Genomic DNA, 27,107 nt, shown 5'->3' with positions numbered 1-27,107 from the left:
TATGTCTTCTCACCTAGGTGTACATGTATCCCTAAAGCACGCAGGAGACTACTGGCAGCCCTGGTTTGTAGAGTGAGTTTTTGCCCAAGAAAAATCACTGGTCAACACTTCCATGACTTTGCATGTTTAAATGGTGCCACCTGGGGTCTCTTCATCACTGTCTGCCTCTCTGAGCGGCAGGTGTTTTGTGCGATAAAACTCACAGGCCAAGGTCGAAGAGAAGTTTGCACTTACCTATTTTCTCCACAGGTGTGTTCAGAGGGAGGAAACCCTGTCTGAAAAGCTGATCCATCATCTCCTCATCATCTGCTTGTATTTCAGAGACCATGTTACAAGGAATAAGGCCAAGCCGGGCACATGTTTCCCCACGGTAGAATCCATCGGCATCTTTATCGCCATAAACCTAGAACCACGGGAGAAAATTAGTCCAGCATTGTCATTGATTGGTTCAGAAATATACTAGTCTCACTCACGGTGAGTAGAGTAACATATTTTAAACATACTTTTAAAATACCACAAATCACCTGCATAGGTGACCCACATGTATGCTGTAGATGTATACATGTAACCCTCGCTCTGAGACTCAAGAGCCAATTTTTCCATCTAGCGTTTGGACAGCCTGCCATGCTTCTTTCTCATCAGGGTGTTTGCATGGATGAATGTGTGTAACTAAGGCCACGCACATTAAAGGGGTGCGTGATGACACCCCACTCTCCCGAGAAGGACCACGTGGGCTGCACGAAGCGGGTTTCTGTCTGTCTGAAATGGGTTCCTACATAACAAGATAGTGCCACACAGCAGGCATTCCAACCATTCTCAGATGCCACCTGTCAGGACCCTTGCTGAAGCTGTAAACTCAGGGTTCAAGGCCCTCTTTCCCCTCTCCTACTGAACAGCACACTTTCTTCATATTCCCTACTTGAAACTCGCAAGGCTCCCCTCCTCTCAGAAGGCTGGATCTCACCGCTTGTAATCCCAGAGGCCAAGGTGGGCAGATCACTTGAGGTCAGGAGTTCAGGACCAGCCTGGCCGTCATGGTGAATCCCTGTCTCCACTAAAAATACAAAAAAATTAGCCAGGTGTGGTGGCACACGTCTGTGGTCCCAGCTACTCGGGAGGCTGAGGTAGGAGAATCACTTGAACTCGGGCAGCAGAGGTTGCAGTGAGCCAAAAAGGCACCACTGTACTCCAGCCTGCGCGACAGAGACTCTGTCTCAACAACAACGAAAAGATGCTGGATATCAAAGGGGTGGGAAGCAGGGAAGCAGCCTCTGTCAGGCATGTTAAAGAGGTGTGGGACTCCAGTCTCTAGCTGCTGATGTGCCTTCCTCCCTCCCTGCCTCCCTCCCTGTCTCTCTCCCTCCGTTTCTTCCTTCTTCTGTGCCTGCCTGCTGACTGACAAGTGTTTTAAACTTTGGAGCCTGTAGTATTTTTCTTAACAGTGTAGTCCCTAATAGACTCTAGAGTTCACACGACATATTTGAGGGTGTGTGTGTGTGTGCGCGCGCCCACGCACAACCCTACAAGGCAAACCAGGTGAAGGTATCACCCCTCCTCACAGATGGGGCAGGCGCTGGAGAAGGGACCCGGCAGAGGGCAGGGCCCTGGCCGTCACAGCACCGTGCCATCTCCTCCTGTGGGTCCTACGGCCTCCAGCGCCCTGCCCCACGTGCCCTGCCCCACGTGCCCGACTCCACGTGCCCTGCCCATGGCCTGCTAGCGCAGGTGGCTGGCACGTCTCTAAGTCGATACCCTGTTGCCAGCCTCCGCCCTATCACCCAGACCCCTCAGGCACCAATGCGGCTGCCCCCAGGCGGCCGCCCCGTGCGCACCTTGATGATCTGGCCTTCCTTAAAGGGAAGCTCCTCCTCCGCGGCATCGGGGTTTGGGGACATGGTGAGTGGGTCGTAGTCAAATAGAGCCACAAAGATCCGGGCCGGGAGCTCCTCCGCACCGGGGTCGGTTTCTGACTCTTCGTAGAAGTCTGGAGAAAGGCGGTCTCGCCCGTACTCGTCTGAGAGCAAGTAGGGGTGAAGAACAGAGCGGCAGTGAGCCCTCCCGTCCCGCCTAACTGAGGGGCGCGCACAGGAGAGGCCGCTTTGGAAAGCAGTGAGCACGGGAGCGGCTCCTTGACTTTTGTCTTTTTTGTGTCTTAACATGTAGGCAGAGAGAGATCAGGATGTCGAGGTCAGAGGAATTAGAGAAGCACATGACGGTCATGTGCACACTGTGCAGCCACACTGTGTACCTCGCCGCGTGAAGGCTCTGAGGCAGGGCTGGGCCTCGGGGCCTCCCGGGCGGGCACAGGCTGGGGCAGGAGCTGGCGCCTGCCATGTGCAGGACCCACACACCCTGTAAAATGGAAAGCTAAGCACAGCCCACGTGTAAAATACGTTTACATGTTAGTCAAAGTCCTTAGAGTGACCAACTATTCACTTAGGTAAATATGTAACTTGCAACAAATGCATCTTTATTACAGGGAATTAATAATTTCCCTACAGAATGGGAGGAAATATTTACAAACTGATTTGGGTTTCAACTCCATATACCCCCCCCCAGCTTCTAAAAATGGTTCTTTTGGACTAGAGGAAATGAATACATTTACAAGCACATACAACCTCCCAGGATTCAATAAGGAAGAAATTGAAACTCTGAATATACTGACACTGACTAAATGATTTCACTGCTGAATTCTACGAAACATATTAAGAAGAGTTGGTACCAATTCTACTTCAACTGTCCCAAAAAAACTGAAGAGGAAGGAATCCTCCCTAACTCATTCTATGAAGCTAACATCACTCTGATACCAAAATCTGGCAGACACAACAAAAAGAGAAAACTACAGGCCAATATTCCTGAACACAGATGCAAAAATCCTTAACAAAATACTAGCAAACTGAATTCAGCAGCACATCAAAAAGACAATTCACCATGATCAAGTAGGCTTTATCCCCGAAATGCAAGATTGGTTCAACATATGCAAATCAATAAATATGATTCACCACATAAACAGAACTAAAACAAAAACCATATGATTATCTCAATAGCACAGAAAAAGCTTTCAATAAAATCCAACATCCCTTCATGATTGAAAAAAATCCCTCAACAATCTAGGCATTGAAAGATGTACCTCAAAATAGCAAGACGCATCTATGAAAAACCCACAGCCAATATCATATTGAATAGGCAAAAGCTGGAAGCATTCACCTTAAGAACTGGAGCAAGGCAAGGATGCCCGCTCTCACCATTCCTGCTCAACAGAGGAGCATCAGCCAGAACAATCGGGCCAGAGGAAGAAGGAAAAGACATCTAAATAGGAAAAGAGGAAGTCAAATTATCTCTCTTCACTGATGATATGATTCTAAATATAGAAAACCCTGAAGACTCGACTAAAAGGCTTCTAAACCAATAGACATTTTCAATAAGATTTCAGGATACAAAATCAATGTATAAAAATTAGTATCATTTCTATACACCAATAAATTGTTTAAGCTAAGAGCCAAATCAAGAATGTAGTCCCATTGGCAATAGACACATACACACACATACAAAATACACAGAATATATCTAACCAAGACACACAGAATGCATCTAACCAAGGAGGTGAAAGATCTCTGCAAGGAGAAATTCAGAACACTGCTGAGAGAAATCACAGATGACATGAATGCTAAAATATTACATGCTCATGGGTTAGAATAATAAATATCACTAAAGTGGCCATATCACCCAATGCAATCTACAGATGCAATGCTACTTCTAGCAAACTTCCATTGTCATTTTACGCAGAATTAGGAAAAACTACTCTAAAATTCATATGGAACCAAAAATCCCAAATAGCCAAAGCAATCTTAAGCAAAAAGAGCAAAGCTGGAGGTATCACATTGCCTGACTTCAAACTATACTGTAAGGCTACAGTCACTATAATGGCATGGTACTGATACAGACACAGACACACAGACTCATGGGACAGAATAGAGCACCCAAGAATAAAACCTCATTCCTGCAACCATGTGATCTTTGACAAAGCTGAGAAAAACAAGCAATGGGGAGAGGACCCCCCATTCAATAAATGCTGTGGGATAACTAGCTAGTCACATGCAGAAGATTGAAACTGGACTCCTACCTTTTACCCTATACAAACATTAACTCGAGATGAATCAAAGATTTAAACTAAGACCTCAAACTATACAAATACCACAAGAAAACGTAGGAAATACCATTCTGGATATAGGCCTTGGCAAAGAATTGATGGCTAAGACCACAAAACCAATTGCAACACAAACAAAAATTAACATGCATTACCTAATTAAAGAACTCCTGCACAGCAAAGGAAACCATCAACAGAGCAAACAGCACGCTACAGAATGGGAGGAAATACTTGCAAACTGTGCATCCGACAAAGGTCTAGTGTCCAGAATCTGCAAGGAACTTAAATCCACAAGCAAAAAATGACTCCATTAAAAAGAGCAAAGGACATGAATAAACATCTCAAAAGAAGACATACAAGCAGATAATAAATGTATGAAAAAATGCTCTACATCACTAATCATCAGAGAAACACAAACAAAATCACGACGAGATACCACTCGTACCAGTCAGAATGGCAATTTAAAAGTCAAAAAATTAGACGCTGGTGAGGCTGCAAAGAAAAGGAACACTTAAAAATGTATATACTATTGGAGAGAATGGAAATTAATTCAACCACGGTGGAAAGCAATTTGGAGATTTCTCAGAGAATTTAAAACAGAACTACCATTTGACCCAGCAGTGCCATTACTGGATGTATACCCAAAGGAAAAGAAGTTGTTTCATCAAAAAGACACATGCACTCAATATGGTGATCACAGCACTGTTCACAATAGCAGAGACACAGAATCAACCTAGATGCCCATCAACAGTGGATTGAATAAAGGAGATATGATGTGCATACTGCATGGAATACGACGCAGCCATGCAAATGAACACGATCATGTCCTTTGCAGCCACTGCAGCCACCATCCAAAGCAAATTAACACCAGAACGGAACACCAGGTACCTCCTGTTCTTACGTACCAGTGGGAGCTAAACATTGAGTCCACACAGACACAAAGATGGGAACAAGAGAAAGCAAGGACTATGGGATGGTGGAGGGGGCAGGGACAAGGGCTGAAAAACTACCCACAGGGCTATGCTTACTTCCTGGACGATGGCATCACTTGCACCCCACACCCCAGCATTCTGCGCTATACTCACTTCGCACACCTGCACACGTACCCCAATGAATCCAAAATAAAAGTTGAAAGTTTAAAGAATCAAAACAATTATTTTGGAAATACTAATACGTATGCATATATATACATATACATGTCATTAAACATCATTAGATATGTATGTGCATATATGTGAATATGTATGGAGAGAGACAAGGGAGGTGGGGAGAGGGAGAATAGAAACTAAACAGAAAATATTTTTCTGATCACAGGAGATGGTCTCAGAACACCAGGGAAGTGGCCAGGCGTGGTGGCTCACGCCTGTAATCCCAGCACTTTGGGAGGCTGGGGGGCGGATCACCTGAGGTCAGGAGTTCAAGACTCACCTGACCAACATGAAGACACCCCGTCTCTACTAAAAATACAAAATTAGCCGGGTGTGGTGCTGTATGCCCATAGTCCCAGCTACTTGGGAGGCTGAGGCAGGGAGAATTGCTTGAACCCAGGAGGCAGAGATTGCGGTGAGCTGAGATCATGCCATTGCACTCCACCCTGGGCAACAAGAGCAAAACTCCATCTCAAAAACCAGGGAAGCAAGTGAGAAACGCGCCAACAGAGGGAGTATTGGGAGAAGCGGCCCAGTGTCTTCTGTCACAGCAAAGGAGCACAGGTGGCAGGATGACAGGACCCGGGAGCTGGCGGGGAAAGAACCAAATGCTTCGGCCTCTTTCACCAGAAAAAATGAAACATTTAGTCTAAAAATAAAAAGCACTTTGGCTGCAGGAAAGGTTGAATTTTAAAGTGCAGTGAATTGTTTACACGATTGAGATTCAGAGTCTTTTTTGAATGCCTAATCTAAAACGTCAGTCATTTCTGCCAGGGAACAAAACTTTCCCACAGCAGGCTTCGTTAACTTCTCCATACTGTTTTGATTTTGTGGATAGTCAATTTAAAAACCTGACTTTTTTCAAGTGTTATCTGAGTTAAACAGAATGTGAAGCACCCCGTGACTCCTACAGCATGCGCAGCTGGGCAACACCTTCTCCCACAGTCGGGGTGAGGGTGGAGAACAGCTGTGGCGACGTGAGAAGGATGCCTGCTTTCCATTCTGCTGGAGGAACTTATTGTAAATGTGATCTAGTGAACGCGGTTCCAAGTGTGGGAAAATGCCAGTGGAGGAGAACTTGTGGCTCCAGCATTTTCCAAGCAGGTTCTCAGCACTTTTCAGCTGAGCTGATGTGGCAAGTTTGTGGCATCAGAATGTGCAGTGGGGTCGGGGGCTAAGGCCAGGTGCTGGAGAGAGTTGGGGGTGGCAAACATCCCCCTTGAAAACCTTCCACATCCCTCTTCCAGCCTACGTAAGAGTGCATTCTCTCAGTAGGTAGCTCATGCTCCAGGTCCATGACCTGTGACACTCATCTTTGTCTTCAAGTCCAAAGCCACATGGACCATGCAACTGAAGGAAGACAGGAGTGGGGCAGAGGCCAGCCTCCAAAGGAAGGCCCCTTCCAGAGAACTGCCCCCAATGTCACGTTGTTTTGTGGGGAAGATGGGGTGCAGTAGAGGTGGGCGGAGCACTTGGAACTGAATGTATGTCAGTAACATCACTAGTATGCTGTGACTCCACCGTATCCTCTTCCAGAGAGGATGCACCAGATGTGCTGTGAGCACCAGACCGCCACAGGGCGAGAGCAGGAGCCTCCCTGGAATGTGTCAACGGAATCTTGGCTTCACTACAGACTGGACCAGGCAGGTGGGGGTCCCTCATCCTTGGTGGTGGCAGTCAAGACTGAAAGATGCACTTACCTGCAGCTGTCAGTCTGACCTGGGGGGAGTGGGCACTGCCTCCCGGCCTGCTGAGGAGGAGGAGGAAGGGTGTGCATATCGTGTGGGAAGGTGCGCAGGGCTCGTGCCTGGCCACCTGTGTGGGCTCCCAAGTCCATCAGTGCCATGAGAATAAACACAGTCTTCCTCAGGAGGGACTTTTCCCTCACTCCCAGGCCCAGATTGACCATCCTCACTGCTACTGTCCATTGTCATTTCCATGGAGATAAAGGGAATCAGCTATTAAACAAAGCTGACAGCTTTTGACTTTTTTTTCTTGCAGGGAAACCTGAAGAAAAGGGCTCTCCTTTTTAAGGAGCAAAGCTTTGTCAAAAAAGTTATTAACTTTTAAACTCTTCCTCCCTGGACACAAAGAAAATGTGCTATACATCTTTCCTCACTTCATAGGCTCAGTAGCCAAAATAACAAAAAATGGGAGAATACAGAGGAGATTTTCAGAGTTGATTCATAAAAATAGAATCCTCTTTTTTCTAGGGGGGTTTTAGAAGGGTAAACCTACAGGCCTTCTGTCTTACTGGTAAACAGTTAGATAAATGCAAAGACCAACATTGCAAGGGATAAAAAGCAAACCTAATCAAGTTTACATTTGAAGACATCTATCAACGTTGAGGCCTCTTTATGCTAATTATATGGCTGAGACTTTATTAGCTATGAAGCTACATAATTTTTTAAATCACCTCTTTACGCTAATTATATGGTTTGGAATTTATTAGTATTAAGCTACATAATTTTGTTTCTTTATAATCATGAAGGGCATTTTTTTAAATTTTGGAAATCCAGAGACTATTGAAAGTTATAGTATTTTTAATGATAGATCCACTGCTTATTAAAAATATGCTTAGGAAGTACATAGTTCACAGACTTAATTTCCTCTGAAAAAGAAAAGCAATGCTTTTGAAATATAGCAAATTCCTAAGATGTTATTTTCTAATATTTTCACAACAAAAATAGAATGAATAAATGAGAGGCACGTCCTGTTCAGACGTCACCGATGGTTCATCTCCCAAGGCCTTGCTAGCTTCTCCACCTCCTCAGGTGGATGATAAGCACGCTCTGCTCTTGTTTCGTTTTGAAACCACAGTAGGTGCTGAGGTGTGTATTTGTGTGTAAAGTGTCTGGTTTTCGCTGTTTTTATGTGGTTTCCTGGCTTGCTCCAGAAGTCTGCACAATTAAAGCAAACCTATCAGATTTGTCAGTTCACACTTTTCCAAGTGATGTTCAGAGGCTTTTTCCTGGTAAAGGTGTGGACATAGAATTGCTCTTTCACCAAATTTAACAAGTGTCCTACTGAAATTAAGACACACATGCAGCCTCTGGAATTCTTCAGCCTCAGAAGAATCCAACCAAATTGTCGCCTACAACTCTGACAACGAGGGTCACCCCAGCAAGGCTGCGGGCCCAGGAATGGTTCTCTTTGACTTCCTGGCTCACATACCGATCTGCCCAGCACACTTTCAGTGCTCAGTCCTAGGAGATTGGAACAGAAGACCCACCATGCCTCTTCCAAACAAAAGCCTTTCTTGATGCCCACGGCATTAACTTTTCACCAGCTAGATCATCACCAGGTCATTTAGTGAGCAATGCTTACAGTCTTCACTTGTTAAAGTTACAATCAAATAAAGACTCAAAAGCTCGCCCCAACCACAGAGAGAATGAGAGCCTTGAACAGGAGGATTGGCCTTTTCCCCACCTCGTTTCTCAAGACAGAACATCTAGGACAGGGCATTTAACATGAAAACAGAAGAACCTATTTATTAAGCTCTGTAGTTGCTACAGAGGGAATCACACTCAAATCCAATGAACATCTGAGAGATACTCACTAGGTTTAGAATACCCGAAAGGAATCTGGATTCCACTAACCCTGCTAGTTGATCTGTGTTAAGTGCCGTCAGTGTTTTCCGAGCCTGGTTGCCTCTTTTATTATTCCGTTAACTGCAAATGCTGTTGCCTAAGGATCTTTAACACTGCATGAAATGTTTACTGGCTAAAGATAAAAGCAATCTAAAAACTGTTAAGATGGAAAAGGAAATTTTTTTTCTTATTGTTTAAATTGTACAAGGAAGAAAAAGTCTGGCAGGAAACGCTTTTAAAGGCTCTCTTTTGCTCTATGAAGTCTTTCTTCATTTTGAGTTGATGAGAGGAAGACCAATTGCCTCTTAAACTTCAGCTATTTCAGTGTGATTCAAGGTGGCTTTTCGGGGGCCTAGACAAGTCTAGGGGGCCCAGAAGTTCTCCTCCCTCGGCCCTGTCATGCCAAACCGAGATACTTTCTCCTCGTCTATGTCTGTTGTATTAAGAGTTCTCCATGCGTGCGTGCACATGTGTGTGCATGTGTACATGTGTGTATACGTGTGTGCGTGTGTGTGCGCGCGCATGCATGTATTCCTGGAGCCCTGGTCCCTCTGTGCTGATGACCAGCTCCATTTTTGTACATAATACCTTTTGGAATTCTCCTTGCCATGATTGGTTCTAATAACAGAAGTACCCCCCTCTTATCCCCCTCTGCAGACTGAATTCCAAAAAGTCAGAAAGAGAAGGGAAACGGCCTGCCAGAGGACGACTCATGAGCAGGGGAGGTGACCGGGTGGGTGCGGGGGGCACACATTTCAGGGCACACTCAGCTGCACGGTGCTCCCTAGGACTTAGCTCCGTGGCAAGCGTGTCTTCTGCAGACAGACCACTCTCCCTCAGGCAAGGCTCACAGACCCATGAGGCACGCCGACATCTGGCCTATGCACCTGCCTCAGGCTCTGGCCCTGAGTGTCCCAGGGAGCCCCCCATGCCAGGCCGAGGGAGGCGACACAAAGCAGTCCCTTCAGTGCTTACCCTGTGAAGCTCTCCAGGGAAAAGTCGGCGGGGAGAAGGTGGATGTAGCAGGCCGACTGGATATTTCGAGAATACTTACAAATCAGTTTCATTTATCTTGTGCCATTCCTTCCTTCTTTTTGTCATGAATAACAGAGTGTTCTGTGCTTAGCTGAAAATGCTACTCCTAAAATTTTGTTCAAGCTGAGATGGAGTAAGCAGCCACATGCTCAGAGGCTGAAAGACAGAACAGCAATGATGGGGCCACTAACCGATGGATGGGACCGTGACGGGCCTCGACCTCTGGGGACCAGCGCTGCCACGGGGAAACCTCCGGCCCATGTGATCCACCCGTCCTGCAGAGGCTGGGTTCCCTAAAATCTAAAGACAAAAGAACAACAAAGTCACAAGTCTCGCCAGCGTTGTGAACTGAAGAATTCAGTTAGCCAAATCAAGTGGATTGAGAAGCAGAATCTCTAAAGGCAACTAAACTTAGCTTTTAACTGAAAGGTTAGCTGACTGGCCTGGGAGAGAACAAAGCCATGCACCAGTGCCCGTGGTCTACTTGGAGCCGCTGCTGGGCGCATGGTGGGCGAGGGCAAAAATCCCTCCCTGGGGGGTCTCTTGGTTGCTGCTGGTAGTGCTGAAGACACATTTTGGACCAAAAGACAGTGACTTGAATACAGCTCGCCCCACCCCGGCGCCTCGCAGCGCTTGAGCCATCCCTGGTCTCCACGTGCCTCCACGGCTTTCACAAAAGTGGGCAAAATGCTGCAGTTGCACCTGTCCTGCTTGGATAAAAGTTGTGTGTGAGGTTTCAAAAAACTCCAAGACGGAAGTTTCTACATTTTATCAGATGCAAAACTCAACATTCTACTCCAAATCTGAAGATGCTGGTAACTCTAGGACTCAGACGGGTCTCCTTTCTGGCTAAATCCACCTTTAGATGAAGGGTAGGACTGACTAAAGGGAATCGCAGCAAAACGTCCAGCTCGCCAGTGAGTCAGCGGGGTGAGGAAGTTCTCAGGAACACAGGCGTGAACGGTGGGAGAGTCGCTGGGGAGGAGGGTGCCTGCAGCGGGGCCTGCCTCAGGGACACAGGCGTGAATGATGGGAAGGGCGCTGGGGAGGAGGGTGCCTGCAGCGGGGCCTGCCTCAGGGACACAGGCGTGAATGATGGGAAGGGCGCTGGGGAGGAGGGTGCCTGCAGCAGAGCCTGCTGCAGGGAGGGGCGGCTGCGGGGAGGGGCGGCTGCGGGCTGCGGTGGGTGGGCGGGTGAGCCATGGAGTGTGGATGGTGTGCCTCTGCTGGGTGGGCCCATCGTGAGCACATGGGCTCAGACCCGAGGCCTGGCGCCATGCGGATGGCTCACCTGTGTTTTCAATGAAAAGGTCAGCATGACGGGAGCAAATGTTCTGAAAAGAGGACACAATATAGAGATGAATGAAGCCTTCGATGTATCCCTGCGCTCAAAACCAACAGCACGCCCGGACGGCAGGGCAGGGGGATGGGGAGAAGGCTGATCATGGAAACTGTGGGCACAGAAAAGAAATAGGCAAAAAAACCAAAAGCCTCAGAAATGATGTGAAAAAAAAATAGATTTCTTCATTGTTCTCTTTTCTTGGTTATGGATGAAGGCCAAAAGCAATGAAAACACTCCAAAACAACGAGGAAAAAAACCCTGGACAATGCTAGTCATCAGTCAATCCCTGAGGATCACCGTGAACACGTACGTGTTGCCAAACTTTCAGATAATCACAGTTCAGCTAACCCTTAATTAAAATTTAGATTCAGTTGTCCTTTAATTCAAGCAGCCATACTCATTACTGATTCTGGGGGGTGGAAATCATCACACTAAGCAAAGTAAAGAAATCTTCAGCATGGTCAAAAGATTGGGAAGCAAACGGGACTTGAGAAATCAAAAATGCAGGGAAAACGAAAGAGAGCCGGCAGCAGGGTCCCCGGGACGGACTCGAGAGCAAACGGAAAACCAATGAGAGAATGGAACGGATTGGTTGGGCAAGTGGCTGTGAAAAGGAGGTTTACGTCACACACCGGGGAGCCTTGTACGACTCTGGGAGGTGGCTTTGCGTGTTGGGCAGCTGCCCTACTGTCAGGCATGGTTATGCTTTTCTTCCAGACACCCCGAAAATCTTGGTGCTCGGTGGGCTCGCCCCAGCTGTGCTTCCTGGGGAGCAGCCTCTCCGGGCTGGGCTGGGGGTCGTTGCTCCTGAGGATGCCACCAAGGCCCACCTGCTCCCCAAAGTCCTCCTCGACGCTGTTCTGCCGGGTCAGCGTCCGCCGCCGGGCCAGCAGCGGCCTCAGGGCCCTCCTGCAGGGACAGTGGCTGGGGCCGGGGCTGCACATGGCCGCGGTGTTTCCAAAACCAAACCTCGACTCCTCCTCTTCACTGCCACAGTCCAGGCCGCTGTCCGGGCTCCGAGTGGCTGAGCGGCTGAACCGACAGCCCCTGTCTTCTAGAAGGAAGTCCTCCGCGTGGGGGACAGCCCCCGAGCCCCTGTGCTTCACCGGGAGCCAGGAGCCCCGAGGGCCCTCGTCGCCCCGGTAGGGCCTGCCGGGCCTGCGCTCTCTGGCCAGCCCGGTCCTGGCCCTGGAGGCCGGCCCCGCACCCTGCTTGTGCAGCAGCCCGCAGCACTCCCCGTCCTCTTCCGCTACTTCGGGGATACTGAAAAGTCTCTTCCTGTGCTGGGGCTGGTGGGGAAACTCGGGCTGCTCCCAGAAAGCGCCTTCAGAGGTCCTATGCTCAGTGCACTCCTGACGGGGGTGGTGTGTCAAGAGCAGGTGCGGGAAAGACAGTGTGTGGCCAACATGAAGTGGGGGCCGGGGGAGGAAAGAAAACACAGACAGAATTAGTTCTGGAGGCAGCAAGGGGGGAGCATGCGTCTACTCGGGCCAGAGCATGCCGTGGAGGGCTCTGGAATGAAGACAGAAAGGGTTACGGGCCGGTGCGGGGTGGAGGCCGAGGCAGGGCACACGCAGAGCTAGCAGGCCGGGCAGGAGCCAGCGCCATGCATCCAGCCAAGGAGAGGGCAGGTCAGATGCTGGCAGCACTGCTGCTGTGGGGGTGGGTGTGGCTACAGTGCCAGGGGGGAACGCCCGCGGCTACAACCTCAGAAACCCTGAGGGCAGCTGCCGCTGGAGGCTGAGCACGAGCAGAGATAGTCCACCAGACGGAGCTTGGCCTGCCCTGGCCATCCACTGGGTCTGCTTCTCTGCCAGTGCTCGGCACCCTCGGCAGGCCTTTCTGGTTAGGCTGACGTGTCACCTTTCTCCCTGCTAAGATACAACCTGCATGAAACCACACCATCCCCGGCCCTGCCACCAGCACCTGCACACCATCGTGCAGAGTCTGTGTCAGCAAAGGACTGGTGTCTGCCTGTCTCCTCTGCACCCTACATTTTGGGGTCCCTGAGAGCCACACCTGAGCCACCACGGTCTCTAGCTGGTGGCATGGAGCTGGCCACACTGGGCTCTGTTTCACCAGTGTCCGTGGCTCTTCTGTGGCCTGTCTACATGTCATCATTTCGCCAGGAACAGCCCTCAACTCGCCCTCTACCTGAAGAGTGTGTTCTCACGATGAAGGACTCCTGACTGGTCTCTCCTTTGAAGGGGCTTAGCTGACTGCCCAAAGTATGTCCCTGGCTCCTGGCCATTGGCCCTGGGGATGCTTGGTAGAGATGAGCCACGTGGGCACAGAAAAGGGCAACCTGTGTGTCTCTGGCCTTGGGCCCCTTGAGCTCAGAGGCCATGCGGGATTTGCCCAGTGCAGGGGCTGCAGTGGCCCTGAGGCTTGCACGGGCCGGGCGAGGAGGCGCTGGGCACACACACGCTGCCGCCGCCAGCTCTCTCCCTTCACCTCCTGCAGGTTCGGGGAACATTAGCTAATACTGGAGCGAATAAGGATGCCGAAAACAAACCATCCTCGGAGTACAGGGAGGACAACCCCGGGCACTTCCCCAGGCAGGTGGGATAAGTAAACCCGGTCAGCAGGGGCTGAACGAATGCATTCCGTGCCCTTGAGGGCCGAGTTCTGCCACAGCTCCCCACTGCCAAACGTGTGCCCTGAGTGGCCAGAGTTCCGTGATGACCCATGATTCTCCAAAGAGAATCCAGAAATCCAGATCAGCCTACATGATTTCTAAAAACTGACGGCACCCTGTGGCTGGGAGAGGGAGGCTGCTGCCATCCTGGCTGAGCCCCAACCCCGGCGATCCCCAAGTTGCTGAGAGGTAGAGCGGGTGAGGCTGTGTCTGTGTGTGTTGGGGGGGGTGTTCTGCCCAGCACCTTTATGACGAATTCACTTGACCCTGGGCCACCTCCTGAGGAGAGAAGATAACATGATTTCTCTACTATGCAAGTTGCACAAAGCCTCATCCCGGCTCTTCCTCTGTCAAAAGGAGGGGCGTCAGGGACATGGGAAGACCAGCAGGCCTGACTCATGGGTACTTTCTGGGTGCTCCTGGCACTGGGGCACACAGAGGGGCCATGGGCCGGACTGGACCACTCCGGAAAGGCTGGTGTGAACCGGCTGTGGGGTATCCCCGGGAGCGGCAGGGTGGAATGCGGGGCTGTGCGTGCTGCGCCATGCAGGGTTTGCATAAGATCTGGCATGTTCTTTGGTGACAGGACATCCCCAAGGCCCTGCCAGGGCCATTGCGGGAGAACATAAGTCAGTCTTCTCTATGCAAGTAGGCACCGAGTCGGCAGGCCAGATTTGGATGAGCCTTCTGTCCACCATTCAAAATGCACGCCCTGTGTTCCTGGAGAAAGCCGGGCCAGGAAGCTTCGCCCGGGGGATCTTCCTCACCAAGGCCTTTTTCATTTGGAAAACCCACAAAGCTCCCACCAATTGCCTGCCCTTTGTCTGTGTGCCGTGAGGTTGGGACCTGCAGAGGGCACCCCTCAGCCTTGCACAGGGCCTGGTGCCTGGAACGGGTCATCCCACACTGAGGAGTTGGAGCACACCGCCCAGCAATCACAGCAGCGGCGGCCAAGTCTCCCAGAGGCCAGGAATGAGGGAAAGCCACATGGAGGGGAAACCTACCCTCCTTGAGCTCAATATTCCTGCAGGTAACCTCCCATCGACCCCTGGCTGATGGCCTCTGCCAGAGCAGGAGGTCTAGCACTCGGGTCTAGCGGAAGTGGTCTGAGCAGGTGCATGGAGCCTCCAGCCTGTCTGTGAGGCCGGCATGATCAGAAGCGGGCCAGCCCGTCCTCCACGCCCATCTCCTCCAACGTCACTGCGCTTGACTCCCGCCCACCACCCAGCAGGGTCCACCGCAGTCCCCTCCTCTAAGGAGCTCCCTGCCGACCACGACCACACAGTCCAGCCTCCACCTCAGACTTAGAGGCTGATTTGTGCACTCTCAGCTGCAGATTTTCTTAAGATGAGACTTAAGGCTACAGGTGGCAGGGGGTCTTCTTTGTTCTATCCCTCCCACTCCAGTTCCTGTCAGAGCTGGGTGCCCCCTGGAGGCTGCCAAATGGATTCCCCTAAACTCCTTTACCCAAACCTTTTGGCAAAGAGCAAGACGGGAGTGGAGGTAATTCCCGAATGCAGATTCAATAGTGAGAAAGAAGCGAATCCAAATCCGAGGGCTACTGGTGGCAGGGCAAGGCCCCTCTGGAGCCAGCCTCACCAGCCCCAGCAGAGGGACGAGGATGGAGCTACTCTGGGGACAGTGCACAGTGCCCCTCCCCCCACCGCTCACCTTGAGGGCATTGTGGGACGTGCCGCTGGGCCGCCTCCTTCCCCCATCTTCCAGCTGCATTTCGGAATACAGCTCCTCCTCGTCTTCCTCCATGATGTCTGAGAGGTCAGACCCCCGGCTGCTCTCCGTGTGGTACTCGTCTCCATGGCAACAGTGGGGCTGGGGGCCAAGAAGAGGGGCGACTGAGGGGCTTGTAAGACACGTGGGCAGAATGGTCCATTTCCGGACACCCTCGGCTTCTCCAGCTTATTGGCTGAACAAAGCCTCCACACTCTGGTGACAGTGGGGATCGGGGCCCAGCAGGTGCACACGGGATCCAGCGTTGTGTGAGGGGCCGGGATGGTGGTAAGGGGGGTGTACCTGCACCATAAAAGGGCACTTTGGTTTTAAAACATGCCACATTGCCTGACACACACACAGAGACGTTGGCAGACAGCCCAGCCTGGCAGGAGGTGGAGCCACCATACAGTCTGTGTGCTCCTCCAGCCCCAGCCTGGCCTCGGCTCCAGGTGAAGGTTGTGCAGACAGCAGGGCCTCCGGGTGGAGGCTGGGGGCAGCATCTTTAGATGCGAGGCCACCTAGTAACACAGCAGCTTGGAGACGGCGACAGCCCTGGTGGACTCTCATTATTTCACGTATACAGGGAAGCTAAGGCCCACAGAACTGAGAATTTTTGAATTTTTGTCCATGATTATGCAGATGGTCTTCTAACAGAGCTGGAATTAGGCTGAAATGGAGGCCTGTAGAATATCTGTTCCCAGGCATTTTCCAACATGCCACGTCTTCTCCACCTATCCAGGAGTGAATCAGCGCCTTCCCCGACCTCTGCTCAGGTTTTAAACCCAGAGAAAAGGCTGGAGCACTTTGTGTGGGACCCATACCCCATTGGATTTTGAGATCAGCATCCTGGTGCCAGCAGCAGCAGCTGGGTTTCCACTCACAGAGAAAGTGCCCCGTCATGTGGTAATGGTGTTTAAAGTGAAATAAGTAAAGCTTCAACAACTCAAACCACACGCTCTGATGTGCTCAGATTTATGAACGCAACACCATAAAGATATCTGCTTTTGCTACATGGTGTTAAGAACAGTTGATTTTGCTGGTGGGTGGCAAGATGAAGACATTCAATAGCATTCTGTGGCATATTTGTTTAAACAATACTTTGGTGTCAGCTACTAACCTAGACAAAGATGTGCCTGCCCCGAGCCAGCGAGAGGGAGGATGGAAGGGCCCTGGCTAGGCCGTCTGCAGCACTAGCCTCTGAGCTACGCCAGCCCTGACGCTTCCAACTGGGCACCAAGTGGAAGGCATGAAGCGAGCAGGGTTTACATGGATAAACAAAGGTGAAACTGCATCTCATGAGGCCCCCCTGAGACTCCCAGGCAGGGACTTCCTGTGCCACAACACAGTCTCACTTTATTCAACCCAGCAGTGAGCTAGGGGCCAACTCTTGGGATGGAAGTAGGTGTCCAGCACTAGCCAGATGCTTGAGGTCAGCCCTCCCCACTCCTGGACTAGTATTCTAAGAAGAGTGAGATGCCCAGTGACTGTCCGAAGGTGCTCAGCCAGTAAGCAATGGCTGGGCCCGCCTCTGCTGACAGAGAACACGGCCTCCGAACTCCACCAAGCAGGTGTCTCCTTGGGAGACACAGGGCCATGTCCAGTCCTCAGTGGAGAATGCTGGCAGGCAGCCCTCCATGGGCAGAGGGGAGGTGCTGAGCCCATATCCCGCAGGAGGTCCATGGCTATAAATTTCACTTACAGAGAAGCTGAGGCAAAGCCTCCCAAGGATTTTGACTGTCACTACAGCAAGCTTCAGTCTTGCCACTCAGCGAACCACCTCTGCTTCCCCAGACGAAAAATCGCAGATTCCTCTGAAAGCCTATTTCCTGAGATTTCATAAGGGTGGAGACTTTCGGTTACGTGCGGAGCAGGTTCTGGGGGCCTCGTGTTCAGCATGGGTATGCTGATTAACTTAACTGGGACAGTCTTCTTTTTATTTTATCTCACCCTGTTGCCCAGACTGGAGTGTGGTGTTGTGATCTCAGTTCAGTGAAACCACTACCTCCCAGGTACAAGCCATTCTCATGCCTCAGCCTCTTGAGTAGCTGAGATCACAGGCACCCACCTCCACACCCAGCTAACTTTATTTTTAGTGGAGACAGGATTTCACCATGTTGGCCAGGCTGGTCTTGAACTCCTGACCTCAAGCGCCCCACCTGCCTTGGCCTCCCAAAGTGCTGGGAATACAGCATGCGCCACCACGCCTGGCCATGTGTGACAGTCTTTACACAATATGGGCCCATATCCAGTCATCAAGACCTGCACCTGGTCAGTGAAATACTTTTAAAAATAGATAACTGAAGATATTATTTATGGGTATAGTAAGCATTTCTCATTGTGGACTTATGAAAATACATTTGCAATATTAGAAGAATGGAGGTGATTTTTTTCAGCGTAAGCGTGCCGGCTACCCTCAGCCTTCCTTCTCTCATTCATTCATTTGACAGTTATTCATTGAGCACCTACTATGTGTGAAACACTAGCAATACCGTAGTCAACTGAAAGTGGCAGCTTCCACCAGTTAGGACGTCAGTGACTCTGAGCAGATGGGACAGCACGGGGGGTAAGGGAGCACATGACAGGGCGGACAGTGGGGGGAAGCCGGCGGTCAGGGAACGCTTCCTGCAAAGCCAGCGGTCTGTGCACCAGCTCAACTTCAGCCACCCCCACCCGCGTCGTGATGCGTCACGCAGCCAGACGCCATCTGCATTCTTCAAATCGAATCAATATTTAATGTTACTTTTAAAGAAAATATCTCAACTGTAAATGAAAAACAAGTATCACTTGTCAGATAAATGAACGCAACATAAAACAATGCTGCTAAATATTAATGCTCTTTAAATTTTCATAGAAACAGACCTGTTTGCTCTGTTAAAAAAGAAAGCAAGCACGAAAACATGGAAACAGTGTGCTTGGCCAAGCGGACTTCCTCCGCGGTCTCATCAGAGGGACAGAGAGGCACTCGGAAGCTCAGAGCTGTGTTTCTGCCACGGTGCTTCTACTCTTATCTAGATAAAGTCCTCTCTTGTGGCATGTGTGGTCATTCAGAGCAGGGCATCAGCAATAGTGGCCATCAGCCACTTGTGACTGTTTACATGTAAACTAATCTGTAACTAATTTTATAGAAGTAAACATTCAGGGCCTCGGTCACACCTGCCACACGTCAAGGGCTCCGTGGCTGCCTGGGGCCATGGTTGCCATAAGACAGTGCTGAATGCTGATCTCAAAAACCAACGGGGGTGTGGGTCCCCTGCAGAGGACAAGTGCCCCAGCCTTTTCTCCGGGTTTAAAAGCTGAGCAGAGGTCAGGGAATGTAATGAGTCACTCCTGGACAGGTAGAGAAAACACGGCACGCTGGAAAAGGCATGGAAACAGGTATTCTCCAAGCCTCCATTCTAATATCATTCCAGCTCTGTTAGAAGACCATCTGCGTAATCGTGGACAAGAATTCTTAATTCTGCAGGCCTCAGTTTCCCTGTAGACATAAAATAAGAGCTTACATTTACTGAGCACTTACTATGCACCCGTTGTGTCTGGCGTGCCATCTAACATACAAAAAGCCCCACAGAACCTGCGCTGTGGTGGCCGGGCTTGCTGGCTCCACATTTGCGATGGACTAAGTTGTATTTCCCTGCCCCGCCCCACCCCATTCAGATGTCGAAGCCTTAACCACCAGTGAGATTAAGATTAAATGACATCGTGATGGCAGGACATAATGTGATTGGGCTGCTTTCCTTATACAAAGAGGAAAGACAGCAGGGATGTACAGAGAAGAGGCCATCTGAGGGCTCAAGGAGGAGGTACGGTCTGCAGGCCTCAGGAGGCCTCCAGGGAAACCAACCCTGCAGGTGCCTCGCTCCTGGGCTTCCAGCCCCCAGCACCGTGAGAAACAGACTTCGGATGTTTGAGCCACCTGATCTGTGGTACTCTGTGACGGCAGCCCCAGCAGACCAGTACAACCGTCAGCAGAAATCCTATTTCCTGAACTCATCCAGGGCCCAGCACCAAGAAAATGAAGCATCTATGACCCAAAAGACCAAAACAAATACCTCTTTCTCAGCTGAGATGGCCCCGAAGCTTAGGGAAATAAAAGTTAGCTGGGACCCAGGGTTCGAGGCCTGGCTGGCTCGGCAGCTGTCTAAATTCCTACGCTGCAAGAAAACTCACACTCTTGCTAAACTCCCAAGCAACAGGAGCTGTGGAGGAGGGCTAACTCCTCCCAGCTCTCAATTACAACCCAGACCATGCACCTCCGACGGGGCGGAGGACCACACTCTTTTCAGATAAGCGACTGTAGACATCACGTCAGTTTCGGCTTATCTGAGGCCTGTTTAGCTTAGGCGTTGAGTGCTGGGGTTCACCTTTTGATGAAAGAGCCAATTCCACCTCATTCTAACAGCAAAACCCTGCCCTGCAGTGCACATGGAGGATGCTACAGCTACGTCTACTCACTGCGCATGTGGGGGACTCCCCTTGGAGGGAAGGGCAGCTTTTCCCCCAACCTGAATGCACGCAACTCCCTGACTCCCTGTGTAACGTGGACCCTGTGAGGCGTAAAAACCACCTGCCCTCCCCTCTTCAGAGACAGTATCCTCAGCACATGCCAGAGCCTCCCTCTTCCTGCTCTGCAGGCTGATACCACCAATAAAGTTCTCCTTTCTACCACGAAGCCCTCCCGGTGGGCTTCTGGATGACACATCACGGATAAGCCATCTGCCACAATCCGGTCCCTGTCTGGTAGTGGCCACGTGAGCTCAATCTGGTCAGGGAGATGTCATGGAAAGTCTGACTGATGCGAGTCTGGGTTCCATCCATCCCTTTCTTCCTTCTTGGGGTGCTCTCACAGGAGAGCTATGGCAGCTACTCTGTAACCGTGAGAGAAAGGCCCAGAGCATGCAAGAGAGGAGCCAAGACCCCTGACACAATGGAGAGCCAGATTCCCCTGGCAGCCTCCTCCTGCAGACTGCCCATGACGTGGGCAGCTAAGCGTCTTTGTCATCACAGCCATGATTATGTGGACATTCTGTTTCTGAATGGCTTTGATCTTCCAGATGAAGACCCCCATGGCTGGAGGAGTCAGGGGACTTGCCCACTTGTGGTTTGTAACCAGCCAGGACGTACACCCGGGCCTGAGAATGCCAGTCCCCACTCTGGGTGTGAGCCGCCTTGCATGGGAGCGCGTACAGAGGGTATGCACGACCTGATATCTACAGCGTCTATAAGCTCCCGAGAGTCAGCTTTCCCCAGGCCCTGGGTTATTCCCAGTCCCTCCTGTTGTCCGATTTTAGCTCTTTATAGCACCAAGGACATTTCCACTAGAATATACATGATCGGAAATTAGACATAAACCACAAACTGGCTGAAGTCTTCCTTACGAGCCCAGCTCCAAGGTTTTGCTCCTGTGAAGGACGAATCCTGACCGTGTTACCTTTGTCTCCCATGAGGCTTCCCTGGCACACAGATGTCCAACAAACCTCTGCCCAGTTAACGGAGGGGAATAAGCGAATGGCAGGTTCTGCCTGAACTGAGACCAGGACCCACAGAACCGCCGCCATGACCGGATACCAGGATGGTGCTGGGGGGAGGGTGGAAGCCCAGCATTTAGGCTTTTAAAACTGTCCCCAATGAGGACATGTGCACAGGCACCTTTAAGCCTAAACTTTAGAAATCTAGCATGACTTGAGACCCCGGCTGGCCATCTGTCTCTCTCTCAGGGACCCAGAAGTATCAGGGAAAGTGCCCATATCTCTTGATCTTTACGGGGCCCACTCCCAGCCTGTGCCCACCAGGAGGGGGGTGTGGGCCCAGCCCGCACTCACCTGCTTGCCGAGTTCAGAGCCTTTCAGGAAGTCGTCCACCGAGGCGCCCCTCCTCTTGAAGCCAGGGGAGTCGTAGACGTCCTCCTCGTCAGAGGCAGCGTACTGGCCCGCACTGCTTCTCTCTAGGAAGACGCTCCTTTTCTCTAACTTGGAAAGAGAAAGGAGGCGCGCAGGTGAGCTGGGGCTCTCGGGAGGCCGCTGTCAGCCAGCTCAGCCCCGCCTACACTCGCCAAACCTCTAGCACCCTCAGCGCCTGGCCAGGGACCCCCCCACACACTGCTCTGGGCCCAGCTCTGCCCGCCTCTCCCTGCCCCATACCCACCAGAATCTCTTTTTTTTTTTTTTTTTTGAGACAGAGTCTTACTCTGTGTCCAGGCTGGAGTGCAGTGGCACGATCATAACTCGCTACAACCTCGCTTCCCAGGTTCAAGCGATTCTCCTGCCTCAGCCTCTCAAGTAGCTGGAACTACAGCTGCCCACCACCACGCCCGGCCAAATTTTGTATTTTTAGTGGAGACGGGGTTTCACCATGTTGGCGAAGCTGGTCTCGAACTCCTGAGCTCAGGTGATCCTCCCACCTCAGCCTCCCAAAGTGCTGTGATTACAGGCATGAGCCACCGAGCACAGCCTTTTTTTACCCTTTGAGGTAACATTTGGATACGATGACACCTCACTCCCTCGCTGGTCCCCTTTGCCTGCCTTTGTTAATACTTTGATTGATTCACATTTGCCTGAAGCACAGGACTTGGAAGTGTCTGCTTTCTTCCTCACCCCAGGCTTCCGTGCCCTCACAGCCTTCTTGGGGACCTGGGACTGGAGTGGAGCAGAGCCTACAGGGCGGCTGCCACCCTGTCCTGCCCAGGGCCTCCCCAGAAGCACCACTTCCCTAGCTCGGGCCTGGGCTCCTGCCCCATGAGCCAGTCAGAGCCACAGTGAACTCACTCATTCTGAAGGGTTTCTGTAGACAAAGGCCACACATCCATGTCTGATGTTTTTATTAGTGGCCAACATTGAATTAATTAGGGAATTTCACAAAAGAGTCGGGATTTCCAGTTTTTCAAGAGATGCCAAGGTGCTGCTAGGGCAGGCCCTCTCCAGAAGACAGCAGGGGTGGGAGGGGGCTCCCTGCCCAGCATCACCCTCATCCTCTCTGTCCTCCTAAAGGCACCTGGACTGCTCAGCACTGACCTCCCAGGGTGCATGTCCTGCCTCAGTTTCCCTGACCTGGCCCCCAGCCCAGAGGCAGGCTCACAGGAGGACGGTGTAGGTCCCATGAGACCTACAGGCTGCTGACCCAGCAGGGCGAGGGCCTCACCAGGGCCGTGCTGCTGCCTCAAAGGTGGAAACGGCTCCACACACCAGGAGAGACAAGAGTGGGCTCTGGGTGGGGGTGCGGGCAAGCGGTCTGCCCCCAGCTGCACGTCAACTACCCCTGCCCTGCATGGGAGGCATTCCTCTGCCTCTGCAGGCAGTGTCTCCAAAATGCATGTTCCACTGCATATATCATCTGGAACACAGCCCTACCACCATCCAAAGGCTCTCTCCTGGACCCAGCAAAGTTGGATTGTTGCAAATATGTACACAGGTACCTATACACCCATATGTGTTTCTACACCTAAGTAGAGATGCTGCATATGTGAGGATGCATACAGATACGTCTACCTACGGGTGTTCGTCCATATATGCATATGCACATCAGTGATGTGTGTATGCATTTACACACACACACACACACACACACACACACACACACACTGTATCCCGGACTCTGAAACTAGCAGAACTAGGAAGCACCCAGTTCAGGAAGGTAGGTCCTGGCCGACTCCACTGGGCAACTCAGACCCTTTGCCACACACTGAGGCCCAAGTCTGGGTGTTTCTGAGCCCGCTCTCTAAGCCAGGCGGGCACCTGGCATTTCCTTAGTTATCTGGCTACATACTGGGTCTCGAGCTCCTGAGTTCAGGTGATCTGCCAGCGTCAGCCTCCCAAAGTGCTGAGAGCACAGTAAATAAAAAACACCGTTTAACTCAATCAGGATCAGGCACACGATGGGGTCTGCCAGCAAAGCTCCCTCTACGAGCTGGGGAGATGATGGGGCCATCCCACGGGGCGGGGGGACTGAGGAGCCATCAAGGCAGGAGCCCCAGCCTTACCCTGCTGCTCTCGGCCACCCTCTGTGCGGCCTCCCGGGCCATGGCCTTGGCGACTGTGGTGGACACGGGGGTGCCCTGTGGCTGCGGCAGGATGCGGCTGGGTGAGGGCGACCGCCTTCCGGGGCCCACGGGCGGCTCCAGCGTGTGCCCGTGCACAGGGCCGGGTGCGCGGCTCTGCTCCCAGGCCTCGTCCATCCTGGCGTGGGGACGCAGGTGCTCGTCTTTGGTATCGGGGACTCCAGCACTTGCTAATGGCTTCGATGGGGGTGCAGATCTCGGGTGGGGAGTAGGAGGCACCAGGAGCTCGGGGGGAACGGCAGCGACAGCGGAGTCCATGGACTCGCCTTGGGCGGAGAAGGTCCGCACGGTCACGCCCTTGGCCTCCAAGCTCCGCAGTCGCACGAGCTCCACGGCTGTGCTGTCTGCCGTGGGGAAGATGACCTCAGCCACCTGTGGACAGACAGAGCTGGCTCGCCGGGTGCCCGAGATGAGCCCCCCGAGATGAGTCCTGCGTGGGGAGCCGGCCAGTCCTCAGGCCAGATGCCCGGTGCAAAGGATCATGCCCAGTGCCCCCAACTCCAACAACCCTGCCAGGTATGAAAGCTCCAGGAAGGGGTCGGCGGCAGGCTCATAGACCTCAGGCCCCAACAGTGGTAGGAGTTCCCAGGGAGGCCAGTGACGTCAACCATTTATCTCCCATCCTCTGGACCCATTCTGGGTGGATGCAGGGGCCAGAGAGCAGAGTAGTGTCGGGTTTATTCCTGCCACAGCTGGAAGGAAGAGAGGGGCTCAGGCAGAGGCCAACGTGCCCTGGTAAGAGAGGGCAGGGCTGAGGGCTCCCCTGCAGGGGCCAGGCCATGCTGGGGCTTCCCCCGTCAGAGCACAGGGGTCTGCAGGAGGCAGCTCAGGCAGGTGCACTGCCTCTGTTTCCAAGTCACCCCTGCTCCTGCAGGCACAGCTGGGTATGCTGAGGAGCAGCTGTTTTCCCAAGCCCTCCCCAAGGGCAGACGCTCCTACTTCACACCAGGCAGGGGTGGGGGCTGGTGTCCTTGGTTCCCTACACCAGGCACCAGGGAAATACCCATTTTTTGGAGTCAAGGCCTGGTCACCTGTTAACGTGCAGACCCGGCAGTATTCAAGGAGGGACATGACTTCGGCCATTGGTAGCATCTTGCTAAGGCTCGGTTTGTTGAAATTAATAAGCCAGTCATCAATCAAGAAGGTTCTGATACTGGAGGCCACTCTTCTGCATTTTTAGTACCCAGAGGAGGGCAGAGGAGGAGGGGAGGGAGGTAGTAGGAATGCTGGAAATGAGGAAGGAGCCCTGGGGCAGGGTGGGTGGTGCTTCCTACCTGCTGGTGGAGTCTTTGGGGCTGAGGGTGCCTTCAGTGATCACCGCTGGAAGAGCGGGCCCTGCCTCCTCCACTGGGCAAATATCAGGCCAGTCCCTGCTGCATTAGCACCTAACAAGGCCCACCGCCCAACAAAAACTCACCCTCTGCCCTTTGGCATACACGCCGTAGCCGGTAACGTTTGCCCCGTTGGACAGCCCGGTGGGTGTCAGCACGGGTGGTTTCCAGGAGACCCGGATGGTGGCTGGGGTCGCCCCAGCCTGGACAGTGACGTCTTGTGGGGGTGCTGGGGGTCCTGGGAGGGACAGAAGGGAACGGAGCCGTTCAGGGCCTGGCCCTGGCGGGTGAGCCGTGACTGGGCTCTGCCCATCTCACCTGGAAATGAGAGCATTCAGTAAAGTCACCTGAGAAAGAGAACAGTGTTGAAACAAATCAGAAACTGGTGATGCGGGAGGGTAGGGGCGGGGCACAGTTACCAGGACATACAGCTGCACTTCTTTAAATTCGGCATTTAGTCACCATCTTCTGGAGAACGCAAGCCTGGATTGCCTGTGGAACCATCTTACCCACTCTCGGCCTGTGTGACCTGACAGAGCTACCTCTGCCCAGGGGTCTCAGGCCTGGCCAGGCAGCCACACGATTAGCTCAGAGGGGGGCTAACAAGATGCCAGCATGTCGCGGGTAAAACGGAAGAGAGATTTGGGCCAGAAGCAATCCCTGCCAGCCCCTCGTGCTCTCACCTTCTCTGCCCCTTTCCTCTCCCTCTCCCCTCTGCCTGGACCTATTACCCATTTTACCACCCCATCAAATTGAGCAAAACGGAAAGACGAAGGGAGACCAGATCAGATGACGCAGGTGAACCTGAAAATCCACTTCTGTGTGTTTGCGTACGTGTGTGTGAATGTGTATGTGTGTGTGAATGTGTATGTGTGAATGTATGTATGTGTATACATGAATATAATTGTGTATGTGTGATGTGTATGGGTAGGTACATGTGTATATGCATGTATGTACATATGTGTATAGATGTAAGTGTATGTGTGTATGTATGTATCTGTGTATAGATGTACATGCCTGTGAGTCAATGTATGTGTATATGTGGGTGTGTATATGTGGGCACATGCATATGTGTGTATGTGGGAGTATGAGAATATATGTGTGTGTGTATGTGTATGTGGGTATATGTGTGTATGTGGGTGTATGTGTATACATATGTGTGTATATGTGTCTGTATATATGTGTATATGTGGGTGTGTGTATGTGTACTTGTGTATGTGTATGTGGGTATATGTGTGTTATGTGTATGTGGGTATATGTGTGAATATGGGTGTATGTGTGTACACATGTGTGTATATGCGTCTGTGTATGTGTATATGTAGGTGTATGTGTACTTGTGTATGTGTACTTGTGTATGTGTATGTGTATGTGAATGTGTGTATATGTGTGCGTGCCTGTGAGAGTGTCTGTGGGTGTGTATCTGTATTTGTGCATGTGAGTGTATGTATGTGGGTCTGTGGGGGTATCTGTGTATGTGTATATGACATGTGGTTGTATATGGGTTTGTCTGTGGGTCTGTGGGGGTGTCTGTGGCTGTCTGTGTATGTGTATATGTGCATGTGGGTGTGTGGATCTGTGGGGGTATATGTGTATATGTGCATGTGGGTATATGTGGGTGTGTGTCCATGGGAGTGTCTGTGTATGTGTACATGTGGGTGCATGTATGTGAGTCTGTGGAAGTGTATTTGTGCATGTGGGCATATGTGGGGGTGTATGTATGTGCATTTGGGTGTGCATGTGTATATGTGCATGTGAGTATATGTGGGTGTGTGCCTGTGGGGGTGCCTGTGTATGAGTGCATGTATGTGGGTCTGTGTGTGTATTTGTGCACGTGGTCATATGCGGGTGGGCGTATGTGTCTGTGGGAGTTTCTGTGTATTTGTGCATGTGGGCGTATGTGGGTATGTGTATGTGGGTCTGTGGGGGTGTCTGTGTATGTGTATTTGTGCATGTGGGCGTATGTGGGTATATGTGAGTCTGTGGGGGTGTCTGTGGGTGTATGTGGGTGTATGTATGTATGTGGGGTGTGTGTGTACGTGTATTTGTGCATGTAGGTATATGTGGATATATGTGGGTCTGTGGGGGTGTCTGTGTA

At 51.6% G+C, this 27,107-nt stretch overlaps 1 protein-coding gene across 14 annotated transcripts in view; it reads right to left on the bottom strand.

Moving 5' to 3' along the window:
* RIMBP2 (RIMS binding protein 2) overlaps positions 1–27,107 on the bottom strand; it is a 333,192-nt gene that overhangs the window by 16,479 nt on the left and 289,606 nt on the right. For 8 of the 14 annotated variants that reach the window (XM_037729912.1, XM_037729915.1, XM_017504520.2 and 5 more), the window contains 8 exons: positions 25,099–25,250; positions 23,604–24,053; positions 21,451–21,597; positions 15,572–15,730; positions 11,895–12,614; positions 10,112–10,220; positions 1,833–2,014; positions 235–403 (listed from right to left, as the gene is read on the bottom strand). In XM_037729912.1, the coding sequence (XP_037585840.1) occupies positions 235–403; positions 1,833–2,014; positions 10,112–10,220; positions 11,895–12,614; positions 15,572–15,730; positions 21,451–21,597; positions 23,604–24,053; positions 25,099–25,250 (2,088 nt within the window). The remainder of the gene's footprint in view (positions 1–234; positions 404–1,832; positions 2,015–10,111; positions 10,221–11,894; positions 12,615–15,571; positions 15,731–21,450; positions 21,598–23,603; positions 24,054–25,098; positions 25,251–27,107) is intronic. The other 6 variants (XM_017504525.2, XM_037729916.1, XM_037729918.1 and 3 more) reach the window with 1 other exon arrangement.

This window comes from Cebus imitator, unplaced genomic scaffold (genome assembly GCF_001604975.1).
Source record: "Cebus imitator isolate Cc_AM_T3 unplaced genomic scaffold, Cebus_imitator-1.0 Scaffold323, whole genome shotgun sequence".
NCBI lineage: Eukaryota > Metazoa > Chordata > Mammalia > Primates > Cebidae > Cebus > Cebus imitator.
Note: the sequence above shows the minus strand (reverse complement) of the source record. Positions and strands in the feature narration are given on the sequence as shown.